The sequence below is a fragment of the Punica granatum genome, chromosome 8 (assembly GCF_007655135.1).
Source record: "Punica granatum isolate Tunisia-2019 chromosome 8, ASM765513v2, whole genome shotgun sequence".
Taxonomy (NCBI): domain Eukaryota; kingdom Viridiplantae; phylum Streptophyta; class Magnoliopsida; order Myrtales; family Lythraceae; genus Punica; species Punica granatum.
In genome coordinates this window covers 22,022,388-22,035,432 of record NC_045134.1, presented here as the reverse complement: position 1 = coordinate 22,035,432, position 13,045 = coordinate 22,022,388, and the positions used below count along the sequence as shown (strand labels likewise).

General features: G+C 39.8%; 2 protein-coding genes and 1 long non-coding RNA gene across 3 annotated transcripts; 2 read left to right on the top strand and 1 right to left on the bottom strand.

The window, feature by feature from the left end:
* The first annotated feature begins 3,291 nt into the window (after nt 1–3,291).
* On the top strand, nt 3,292–5,345 carry LOC116215989 (xyloglucan 6-xylosyltransferase 2). Its single transcript, XM_031551853.1, has one exon. The coding sequence runs from the start codon at nt 3,598–3,600 to the stop codon at nt 4,990–4,992; it is 1,395 nt and encodes a 464-aa protein (XP_031407713.1). The 5' UTR covers nt 3,292–3,597; the 3' UTR covers nt 4,993–5,345.
* Nucleotides 5,346–7,582: 2,237 nt separating this feature from the next.
* On the bottom strand, nt 7,583–8,208 carry LOC116216000 (protein RALF-like 1). The gene has a single exon (XM_031551867.1). The coding sequence runs from the start codon at nt 8,148–8,150 to the stop codon at nt 7,785–7,787; it is 366 nt and encodes a 121-aa protein (XP_031407727.1). The 5' UTR covers nt 8,151–8,208; the 3' UTR covers nt 7,583–7,784.
* Nucleotides 8,209–10,972: 2,764 nt separating this feature from the next.
* LOC116215980 lies at nt 10,973–12,104 on the top strand. Its single transcript, XR_004158602.1, has 3 exons — nt 10,973–11,234; nt 11,736–11,778; nt 11,865–12,104. It is a non-coding gene; the product is annotated as an uncharacterized LOC116215980 (long non-coding RNA).
* Nucleotides 12,105–13,045: the final 941 nt, after the last annotated feature.

The following is a 13,045-nucleotide window of genomic DNA, read 5'->3' as shown; positions in this document are numbered from 1 at the left end:
TATACATATAGATTTATGAGATTGATCTTTATATTATAAAGAAAATTTTTATGAAAAGATCTAGACAAATCGCATAAGATCAAATTTGTTTTTCAAAAAATAAATTAAATCATATTTTCATAGATATGATGAGTTATATATTTGCTTTAAAAAAATTATATCATTATTTTATAGATATAGATATAATGTCTTATATATATTATTTTAGTATGATACATTATAAATAGTAGAGGTAAACTGTGACTAATACATTATATTCTATATTGTGGTCATTAGAATTGTTCAACTTTTTGCTCGCGTTGAATTTTATTTCAGTACATCTATAATTAGAATTTTAAAAATGTGTTTTTAAAGTTTTTTTTTTACTTTTTCTCATACATAAACTTTTGTAGATTTTTCTAATTCTCTAATTTTATGTAAGATTAACACAGGTCATGATGTAATGCTATATATGACAATGTTGGAGAAAAAATTTATCTTGCTGTGTTTGGAATTCATTCTGCATAGTCTTGACAATATTTAATTTTTCAAGACTTATATTGATTTCTCTTCTTTTAAGTAATTTTTTTCTTATCTTATTCGTAAATTTAAATTATCGTCAGTCTTATCTATGTCACAATATGTTATTATTAAGTCACTATTGTCAATAATTTATAACATATATTTTACATAATAAAATTAGTAAAAAAAATCACATTCTATCATGTATAATGTATCGGCTCTCCGATTAGTATATATACATATATATGACGAGCGGACGGAGTTGGGGTTAAATCATCACTTGCTTAAATTTTAGGGTGGAAAAGGTAATTTCCTCTGCCGATTATGTAATAGCGGTGCCTTTTGTCGTTTAGTGGCAGGCTCTAATCTTTCCGGGGGCGATGATCTCCATGAAGAAGTACGGCCGAGGATTCATGCTTTGGTGACACGTTTCACGCGGACGGATTGGCGAGGTCAAACTAGTCAACGTTGACGATTCCGCTAACGCCGTGCTTTTTGAACGGTCCGTTTCGTGACGGGTTTGTCCTGAGACCGTACTGACCACAACGGTGTTAGAAATTTTCCAACGAACCCGAGATTTCCTACCGACTTTATGCTTATCCCTTGAAGGCCATATTTATAGCTAGAAGCAGTTGCAGTCTCAATACAGAGAGTCACCTATGTCTCAAGTCAATGGCTGCCTGGTACTGCCTATTTTATCGAATCAAAACCTAGCTGAAAAAGCACCTAATGATTCGAGTCTAAGATGCAATTTCCCAAGATTATAGATTCGATTCGCCACTCCAAGTCAAGACCGTTGTCCGACTGAAAATCTTAAAATCAAGTTTGATCACCTTCAAATCCAAAAGCATTCCAAATCTCCATCATAATTAAAGGCGATTAAAGGATCAAAATTTAAAAGCGAACAATATGTTATTATCTAACACTTATTTTATATATAACAATGTTTTATAGTTCGAGTAGTCGTCGAACATCTCGTTCTTCTATTAAACTCGATGGGGTTGCATATTAGATTTCCTATTAACTAGACGTGGTTGGAGCGGTCGCGCATGTTGATGGAGGCCTTCGCGAATAAAAGCGGATTATATATTTATAGAAAAGAAAATTAATGAAAAAGAAGGATTGGAGAAATGGGATGGCTACGCAGTGGGACAGCAGACATATGAGGACACATCTTTTAAGGAGGTAAATGGGGATCACGTCGGTTGTCCTCGACTCCGGTTCCCATGGCACGTTTGTTTGTCTCCCCTTCTATTTTTGGATATTTTTATTAAGAAAATTATTATGTATCTTTTTTTTTTTTTCTAATTCGAAGTATTTAGATTTTACCCGATTAATCCATGAGACTCCGTGAATTCCCGACAGCGCACGGAGCAGGTAATTACGCCAAAAGTGCTCCGATGGCCTCAAAGGGATTCGAATCCGGATCTCGGTACAAACTTGAGTGCACATTAACCATTAGGCTGAACCCCTTAGAATTAATAATAAGAAAATTATTATATATCTAATTTCACTAAATCATCTCCCTTCCCTCCACGTACTACCCACTTCCTAAATGTACAATTTGATAATATATATATATATATATATATATATATATATATTTGGTGGAGTGGTCCCTCTTTCGAGGATGGATCTATCTCCCCGAATTACCTTGACATCGTATTTCAGAGTAACTTAATTCATCGTCATAAGAATATAAATATGGCATGCTGTTATCACATTTGTCTTTTTATTCCTTCTATTATCTGTTTTTTCCTTTTTCAGTACAGTAATTCAGGAGCCTAGATGAGGATCTGAGACGGAACATGAAATGGCCGATCTTGTGAATCGAGCAGAGAACGTCAAAATTAGCTGCCAGTAAGGGCAGATACGGGACGGGATAGTACGGTTTTTAGGTGCTAACCGCACCGTCTCTGGACATTCGGGAATGAAATTTTCCTAACCGAAACCGGTCTCGTAACGATATTACAATCATAAAATCTATCCCAAAAAAATAATTTTTTTTTGGTTCGGTTTAACCGAACCATCCAAAATTTTAAAAAAATTAACATTAAAGTCTAAATTTGTAAAGTCTAATCGTTCTACAAGAGTGCAATCAACACTATTTTAAAAAATAAAAATAAACCCGTTATATACTAATCAAATTTGTACCAAGTTCTAATTACAAAAAAGTATCAAAATTACCATCATAACTCAACATCTCTCAATCTTCTGCATAATGACTAGATGATATCTTAGATTTCTTTTCCAACTTTTAAAAAGAAAGAGAAACTTTCTAAACTGAATCTATAATAAATATAACAAAATATATTATTTACGTATTTTTATATATATTCGAGACGGGACAATTGTCCACGGTTTTTGAAATTAGAAATTGTAGCCGTCCTGAAACCAAATGATTTGAGAATTTAGGAACTGAATTTTTCCCGAAATCAATTAATTCGGTTATTTTTCGATTCGTAATGGAACGGTTTATGGGGATGGTTAGGTTATTAGTTATTTTTGCACAGCCGTAGCTGCAAAGTAAGATGAGCTACAAGCACAAGCAACCCATAATTGGGTTTTGTTTTGAACAGTAAATTAAGCCTAATTAACCTGGTCTCGTGTTAGTTCTGGGCCAGTGTTGACGGTGGCCCAAGCCCATCAGGCCCACATCGACCGACGTGGACACCAGCACACTCAACACTGTCCCGCTCTATGTAACAGAAAGAAGAGTATACAGAAGAGAGACAGCTGCGCGGGCCCCACACCTGTCCCCTCTCCTCCTCGGACTTAAGACAGCGTGTCCTGTCGGCAACAGATCTCTCCCTTTCTCTCTCTCTCTAAACTCTCACTCTCCCCCTCTTTCTCTCTCTCTCTCTCTCTAATTTGGACACACCAGAGAAAACAAAGCGCGTCCCTCCTCCGCCGAATCGGACCCGTTCTTCCCTCCCTCCTCCGCCGTGATTCCCCAGATCCGATCACCACGTCCGCCCATCCCGCCTCCATTTGCCGGAGATTCTCCGACACGGATCCGTGAACAAGAGACAAGACATTCGAGGCTGAGGTGAGATCGATTGGGGTGAGGCTTTGGTTGATTAATTGTCCGGTGAGATGATAGAGAGGTGCCTGGGAGCCTACCGGTGGCGGAGGATACAGCGGGCCCTCCGCCACTGCAAGGTGACGGTCATCTGCCTCGTCCTCACCGTCGTCGTCCTCCGCGGCACCATCGGCGCCGGCAAGTTCGGCACCCCCGAGCAGGACTTCATGGAGATCCGCGACCACCTCATCCACTCCTCCCGCAAGCGCGCCGAGCCCCACCGCGTCCTCGAGGAGGTCCAGCCCCAGCAGCAGACCACATCCTCGGACTCTGCCTCTTCCAACACCAACAACGCCAACACCAACAGCTACACCGAGTTCGACATCAACACCATACTCAAGGATGAGGGCCCGGACGAGAAGCCCGACCCCAATAAGCCATACTCCCTCGGCCCTAAGATCTCCGACTGGGACGAGCAGCGCGCCCGGTGGCTGAGGGACAACCCGCAGTTCCCCAACTTCATCGGGCCGAACAAGCCCCGGGTGCTCCTCGTCACGGGTTCGTCCCCTAAGCCCTGCGAGAACCCCGTCGGTGACCACTACCTCCTCAAGTCGATAAAGAACAAGATCGACTACTGCCGCCTCCACGGCATCGAGATATTCTACAACATGGCCCTCCTCGACGCGGAGATGGCCGGGTTTTGGGCGAAGCTGCCCCTGATTCGGAAGCTCTTGCTCTCCCATCCCGAGATTGAGTTCCTCTGGTGGATGGACAGTGATGCCATGTTCACTGACATGGCCTTCGAAGTGCCGTGGGAGCGGTACAAGGACTCTAATTTAGTGATGCACGGATGGAACGAGATGGTCTACGACCAGAAGAACTGGATCGGACTCAACACGGGTAGCTTCCTGCTGAGGAACTGCCAGTGGAGCTTGGACATTCTCGATGCTTGGGCACCGATGGGCCCCAAGGGGAAGATTCGGGAGGAGGCCGGGAAGATCCTCACCCGGGAGCTCAAGGGCCGGCCCGTCTTCGAGGCCGACGATCAGTCGGCGATGGTCTACTTATTGGCCACTCAGAGGGATAAGTGGGGCGGCAAGGTTTATCTCGAGAACGGGTACTACTTGCACGGGTATTGGGGTATCTTGGTAGACCGGTATGAGGAGATGATTGAGAACTACCATCCGGGATTGGGTGATCACAGGTGGCCACTCGTGACCCACTTTGTCGGGTGCAAGCCCTGTGGCAAGTTCGGGGACTACCCTGTAGAGAGGTGCTTGAAGCAGATGGACAGGGCATTTAACTTTGGAGACAATCAGATACTCCAGATATATGGGTTCACCCACAAGTCCCTGGCAAGCAGGCGGGTCAAGCGGGTGAGGAACGAAACGAGCAATCCGCTTGAGGTCAAGGACGAGCTCGGTTTGCTTCACCCGGCATTCAAGGCTGTTAAGGTGTCGTCATCGTAGAAAGGAAAGGGGGTAAATTGATATTGTTGAATGGTACAATAAGATTGCACCCAGGTTACTTCTATGTGTTAGACCATGATATTCTTTTGCTTCTCTCTAAACGATAAAAGTCTTCTTACTTGTCTTCGACGAGGGAAATAGATTAAATTTTCTGTATGCAGTTTACAAAAATTTTTGCTGATTGGCAGGTTTCATTTGTTTCACGACCATGTACCATGTTGTCAATGTTGGATTCAGTTGATGTAAATCTTTTATCACTGCATTGTGATACTTGAGGAGATAGCTCTTAGTTAACCAATTTGAGCTTCTTGTTGTTTTCTTGACGTTGATAATATCTGCTATGATTGCCAATCTATGGCTTCAAGTTGCCTATTTGTTGCACCATTGAAGGAGCTCTTTTAAGTTTTTGGGAAGAAATTTATGCCAAATCTGGGGCGGGGAAACGGGAACCTGGTGGAGTTCCACTGTAGTATAGAATAATTGCTTCATATGCAGCTATTCCATTTCATCTTGTTTTATTCTTTCATGCCGAGCATGGTGTTTGCTAGAATTACTGCTCGAATAGCTCTGGGAAGAAAACAGTAACATGAAACCGCAATGCCAATGGTAGATATATTGGTGTGGAGAGCTAGGAACTGCTGTTATGCATCTCAGCATCTATAGGCTCGGGCATTTGCATCTCAGCTTTTTACATACAATGATCTCATGAGTTCATGTGTTCAGTATGTTGCTAGTGCCGTTTTGTTTTGTTTTGTTTTTGTTTTTTTTAAGCAAGAGACACGGTATAGTAACTCACTCAATAAGAAGAACATCGGATTGAGGATTGTACGAGGCTGAAGACTTTTTACTAGGACTTTGTCCTCCTTCCATGCCTAGCGGACATGCGCGCCTGTCTTCTTCAGGAGTTTCGGTATGTCCTGATTCTCTTACCTTATTTGTGTCATCGACATTAGCAGTACTTTGCTTTGCTCTTGCTCTTGCTCATGTAAAAGCTTTATGACAGACTAGATTAGAAATTGAAAGAGTTATGCATCAATTTAGTAATTGCCGAGTGTAGCGTTCTTTGTTTGTGTAGTTCATGTCCCTTCGATATTTTTGGATTTTGTAATCATGTCTACGATGAATCCTGTAACAATCGTCGGTTGTGATCTATGTAGGATGAACCGGACATCAGCCTCGGTTAGTAGTAAGGTATATGTAGTCATTTTTGAGATCCTGCTCTCGGGAAAAGTACTCTCTGCATTCTACTGTCTCTCTATGTTAGTGAAGGAACTGGTAGCATTTCAGTTCAATGGAGTAGGGGCAAAGTAATTCTCGACATTATACGTTTATTGCCTTTCTGTCCCATTCTTTCCTCCAATCGAGCCATCGCTTTTCCGTCCCATTCTTTCCTCCAATCGAACCATCGAGCAGCAATTGGAGTTGGGCAATAGACCTGCTGAACGTATCCGTGGGGTTTGAGCTCCTACTCAGTGCGCGCTCGTCCACGTTGTGCCGTTATACCAGATTAGCTATTTATTTCTTTCTTCGGACGTGGTCTTATTTTGATTTGGTTGAATCGGTTGCCCACATGTTATGCTTCTCATATTGCCTGCTTAGTTAATACTTACCTTTCGCTCGCTGAGCTTTTGATTTATCGGATCGTCCCTTGGGAAAATATACCGACCATTACTTGAATGGTTCATGAGGGCCATCACTGATGGATCAGCATGGCTTCCATTTCAAGTTGTTAATCCAATGACCAATTGATGTCTTGTGAATCATCCTTGTCATGGATGGTAGTATTCCCCGTCATTTCTTGCCGCGGTTCAAATACAATGGCATCTCCCTTGCTCGAACAGAATTCAAATCATTCGAAAAAGAATTCTATTTTATGAAAACCAAGGCTTCATTACAATAGATATGCTAGATACGTTGTGCGTACCCTATGCGATTAGCTGGTGGTGAATTTAAAATTCGTACTTGTGCTGCACGTAGACTTACCTGGATTCATTTTACCCCGACTGGGTCCTCTAAATTATGTAGGCTTTAATATTTGGGCCTGAAGACGGTATCATAACATCAGGCTGGGCCCAACATAGGAGCAGAACGCGCTCTTCGGGCCCTCAAATAATTATCAAATAGCGCTTTTAAGCCCATTTTATCATTGAAAAGTCTATTTGTTTAATTTTTTTGTAACATCGGAGTTTCCTGGATCCCGAAAAGGAAATGAAAAACCTAAATATAAGGGAGCATTGGAACGAAAACTGAACCTGAAACCTCTTGATTTTAGCCGAACATTGTACCATACTCGATTTCTCCTCTTTTTGATTTTCAATTTTGCTAATTTAGGCCTTAATTCTTTTACTCTAAACATATATTTTATCAAGTTTCAGGTTTGGTTCTCATTATTAGACTATCCGTACTAATTTATTAGCTATTATGATTTCTATTTCTTCATTCTAGATCCGTGAGCCTCCTTTGTAACCTGAAAAGTACTCTCTGTCTCTATATGGCTATTTTTTCAAAGTCTAAATGCCGATTTAAACTTGTTTCCTTTGCAATCCTTCTGCGATATTCATCGAGAGTCTGATCCCGAAGTAAATCAATGTCAAGACGGAAACATATCATCCTCGTGTGCTATATGAGATTGATCATTCCAACGTGCAACATATGTTTACAAACACTAGAAGCAAACTTTTTTCATCGATCTGTCATGGTCACTCCTAATGAAATTTTTAAGGGAGAAAGAAGAAAAGCTTATTAATATTTAACACAAAGTATAAAAGTAAAAGCTGAAAGAACTCTCATATTCAACCGCGACATCCAGCTTGCTTAGCACAGGGACGGTTGTAAGGATTCGCTTGATTGGACTGACAATTGTTGTTGTAGTATGAGTTACCGGATCCGCAGGATGGAGTGGAGTCGGCCTTCAGCGCCTGGTACGATATGTAGCTCGTAGTGGCCAGGATTCGGCGGTTGCTTTCTGAGTCCATTTCGAATTCACCGTCCAGGCACTCACCGATGGTGCCCTCACACCGGCCATTACTAGTAGACGTCATCCATCCGACAATCTCATCACCACCAACGCTAGCTCTAGCACCAGAAGAGATGATCAGGATCAAGGCGAAGAGGTAGAGGGCCAACCGGGGGAGGGATGACCGCAACGAGTTTGCCATTGTTGATTAATGAGGTTGTGAACTTTGTGACTATTGGCGCCTGTGCTCTTCCCATGGAGAAGGGCTTTTATAAAAGTCCTCTTCCATGCACGGACATGAAATTGAGTTCTTAACTACTCTCGTTATTAAAAAAGCGAAGGTTTTGATTTGGTCATATTCTACGAAATTGCTACTTGACTTTTCAGGCGGCAGCATGTGGGTAAGATAAAAGCCATTTCTTATATCTTCGATTTCTATATTTATTTGGTGGAAGGTTCTATTCAACCTAATGCCCGTATTTTATATATATATATATATATATATATATATATGCCCATGAGGTCACTAAGAAGATAAAAGAAAAAAAATGAAGGAAAATAAAGGGCTATAATAAATTTCATTGATAATAAGAATTGAATTTAAAGTATGAACAATCAGTTTTTTGCTATCCAAATTAATTCGTCCATTCTAAAAACAATATATCAATAACCCTTTAGCCCACTCATTGAATATGCATAGCTGCAAGATACAACATATAGTAAGGAAATAAATCACTACTTGTCCTTTGATGTGACCTTAAACCAAACGAGTTGTTTTTTAAGCTTTCCAACATATGCACGGGGTGTAAATAAGTTGCATTTGTACTTAAGAAACTTGGCATGTGTTCTTCGGACCAAGAAAAGTCCTTCTATAAGTTCGATTAACCTCTTCAGTCATAAGGTCTTCCGTATATTTCATCAGTAGCAAAGACAAAATCACATACTATATTGAAATTATTCTTACTCCCGATCCAAGTAAAAATAAGCCCCGACATCACCTCTCACTGAAATAAGAGAGTTTTCTGGTCACATAAGGGTCTCTCTCCCGTGTTGAACCTCCCTCCTTACTAAGCAATTACTTTTAAGTCGGGAACATCGTGTAAAATTTTAAAGCTTGAGAGACAAACTTAAAATCACCCATAATTTCTGGGGCAACTACGTTTATCTCTTATGTAAATTAAGGGAGTTGGATGGCTTCATTTTGAAGAGCAATCAGCAAATGGGCTACAAATTGACCTATGCCAAGTCAAGATTGGTGCAACTACCATCAACAGTTCAGCTGTCTTAATCTATAAAACGTATTTTTACCAAGCATTAATACAAATTGATTTTATTAATCATAAAAGAAGTGACTATAAATAGTATTACAAAAGTGAATATAAAACAGAAAATTCAATAACAAGGTGACAATATGGAAGCTTCGGCTCGATTAGCTAGCTAGTATATAATTAATCTCCAGAATGAACACATATGTGATTGCTATAGAATTGATATTTTATTTTCGTGAACCCGAGAACCCTTTCCTGAGCTCCTACCTCTGCACATAATAACGCGGTTGCTGCTGGTTGGGCTTCATGACCTAGTTGTTCTAGCCTTACTAGTCCAAGGACAAAAGATCAAGCACTTGTTCGAAGATTTTGGGATTCAATCTAGCTCCTTCAATCAACCAATCAATCAATTAATTATAATATGTATAAGATGAAGACTGAGACATAATATTTAAATTTGATAATTCTCAATTCCTAATTAATTATTATTTTATTATTATACTGAAAATCGTGAATATACATTAAAATTTTATATCAAAATAGAAAATTTTCTCAATAGTTATATATTGACATATTGCATTGATAATCATAACAAAAATTATAAATTTTCTTGAAAGATAATAATTTTTTTTGGATAACTTAAATGATACATCCACTACAATAAAAAGGACTTTTTGCGATCATTTTTTGCCGACCCATAAAAATGAATAGCCAAAAGTCCTATGGAATGGGTCTAGGGCGACCCAAAAAATTGGGTTGCCCAATATAGGGCTTTTGCTGACCCTCTTTGATGAGTTGGCAAACAATAGTCGTCGTAGGCTAGCCTATGCTGACCCACAGAAAGTGGGTCATCCTAGGTATAATTTTTCGCGACCCAATAATTAAGGTTGGCAAAAGTTAGTGTCATATGTGCGGTCTATTTTGACCCAAAAAATGGTCACTTGAAGCGAGGCTTTACCCGATCCAAATTTTTGGGTCGGCCAAGCAAGGTCTATGATGACCCATAATGGATGGGCCTAGGCATCTCAAAATCGGCCCATTTTTTGGGTTCACCTTAGATTGGACTTTAGGTGCCAAAATAGAAATTTCAAAATTTTAAAATTTAGAATTTGAGAATTTTAATTTTAATTTGAAAGTAATATGTTGCATTGTTATCAAAACCGGACCGGACCGGCCGGTTCGACCGGTCGGACCGGGAACCGGCACCAAGTCCGGTCCGGTTCGCCTAAAAACCGAAATGGCAGCTTTGAACCGTCGGACCCATTGAACCGGCCGGTTTTAAGCAAAATTTCATTAAACCGGCCGGTTCTATGGGTTTTTATGGGTTTCCTATTTAATGTAAAAATTGGTTGGTTGTGTAAAGATTTGAACTCATGACCTCTTACTTTTCATATTAGCATACTACCAACCAAGCCACCACCACTTTTTTGTTCTTTTAACTCTACTTTTAAGTACTTATTAAAATAAAATATTTATTTTGAAGTAAGAAATATTAAATATAGATACTTTCTTATACTATTGTTATATTTCTTTAAAATCATCATACTTTTATCTTAATTATCATAATTTTTTTAATAATATGAATATTTATTTTATTTTAAATAAACGAGTGGTCCGACCCATCGAACCCCCGGTTGGACCCATAAACCCATGACCCCGTACCCCTTCCGGTTCATCATCCGGTCCGGTTCTGATAACACTGATATGTTGTGCTATTCTCTGTCTTTCTCTCTTTGAAATCCCATTTCACTTTCTCCTCACTTCGCTTTAAATTTCTCTCTCATTCTTTCTTCCAACTTTGAAATCCTCTCCCTTTGCAACAGGTAGCAGTAAGAAGCAGCAGGTCGCAACAGATAATCAAGCACATGATCGAGGACGATTGCGCAGATAATGTCATCCCCCTCCCCAATGTCTCCAGCAAGATCCTTTCCAAAATTATCGAGTACTGCAAGAAGCACATCGAGTTTGCCGCTGTCGCTGACACCAAGAATGACAAGACAGCTGAGGATGCCCTCTAGGTTTGTCAACTGGGTTGAAGCTCTTCATTTCTTATCTCTCTATATCACTAGAGTTTTGCAAGTTCACGACTCTTCTACCTGTATATCTCTCTTTCTCTCTAGGTTGAGTCCTGTGCCAAATCCATGTCGATGTTAGATTCTCTTAAAAGTCAGAATCTTCCATTTGGGTCTAATTTAATTGGAGCTGTTGCTATGTGACTCGAGTAGATGTGCTCGATGAAGCACGCCATCAGTTTGATCACGTGTCGCTAAAAAACTTGTTATGCTAATGCCATTGATTTTTACTTCTAATTGCTCATACATTTATTTTCCCTGTTTGGGGAATGAGGACATGCTTCCATATGTTTTTTACTCGGAATGTTTATTCTTTAATGTTCGGTGATGTAATGATAATCTGTTCTCTCATGTTGTCTCGTGATGTAATGATGGAATAATAGTTTTCACGGTCAGATATTTTTGGTTTGCTCGACTTTTGATGTACCATGTGGAAATGATTTGTAGAATGATGACCCACCAAGCAAGGAAGATCATCCATCTGATAGTGGTGAGCAGGCCATCTAACATTCTCGGATTATTCAATCATAATAATGTTAACAAATACTCGATTCATCCATTTGTTAGTTATTGTAGGGAAGAGGAGTTGTGAAACGTGTTGATTATGAAGCCACAGGTGAAGTGAAGAAAGTGGTCGTTGAGAGGCTTAATGGTGGATGCACAATGATGATTTCGTGTATGAGTAAAAATGAAATTTATTATTGTTGAAATGAATTTTTATTGTATGTGTATACATCAGCGTTGTTGGCTCTAGAATTCATAAATTATTATGCAATGCATTGATCATAATTGGATAAGAGTTGTTAATTTGATTCATGTGTAATTATCTTTGTCCATTTTGCAATTAGTGTCAATTTGTTAACATAATTCGAATGTTTTAATTTGCCTGAACTTCTTGTCATACAGTGATTGGGTAACCTGCTAGTAACTTGCTGACAGCGCACCCGTGGGATTTGTCCTCATGAACTGATAGCAGGCTGATAACATGCTATTAGTGGACGAGCTATGTACATATGTAATATGCTTGAGTTGACCCAAAACTTTGGTTGGCCAAATCGTGGCTTTGCTGACCCATACTTCTGGATCTATTTTTTTGGGTTGCTTTTGGTCGGTTCTATAGCGGCCGTTTTTTGAATGGGTCGCCGGGCCTATCTCGACTATTCTTTATGCAACCATTTTAGCTGGCTCGAGAGATGCGTCGGGAGGCCTAGGGCGACTACCCAAATGGGTCGCCCTAGGTCTCCGCTTTTGTAGTGCTTGATGCAGCCTAAAGGCCATGATAGCACCTGTTGAAGCCACAGTTGGTTTTCCCTCAGGCGCCGAATTCAATCACTAACAATGTTATTCGAGTCCATAGATTGACAAGAACAACAAGCCTGTGTGTCGGGAAATTCATAAGTCACCAATTATATCACAATAGTGTGGTAAGAAAAAACCAACACAATTCTTTCGATCATATAAAACGAATATCCACTACCATGTGCCGCTAAGCCTATTACATCTCAAATGAATCCAAATCACTTGCAACATTATACTTCAAGAATCTGCTCATCAATACTAATGAAAATTTCTAAGATTACATCCGACAATTATTGCCTTCTTCTAAAGTCGTGCAACTGGCAGCTAAATATGGTTGCATCCAATATATATATATTTATCGGAGTAATAGTTTGGAGCAAAATAAAATATTAGCACAAACTATTGGGGCTTTCCTTGAAATAGCTCCAACTATGGGATGCAAATATCAAATTGCTTTC

Bases quoted from the DNA above. Each gene is read 5' to 3' on its own strand.
- LOC116216000 (XM_031551867.1), bottom strand. From the start codon at position 8,150: ATGGCAAACTCGTTGCGGTCATCCCTCCCCCGGTTGGCCCTCTACCTC.
- LOC116215989 (XM_031551853.1), top strand. From the start codon at position 3,598: ATGATAGAGAGGTGCCTGGGAGCCTACCGGTGGCGGAGGATACAGCGG.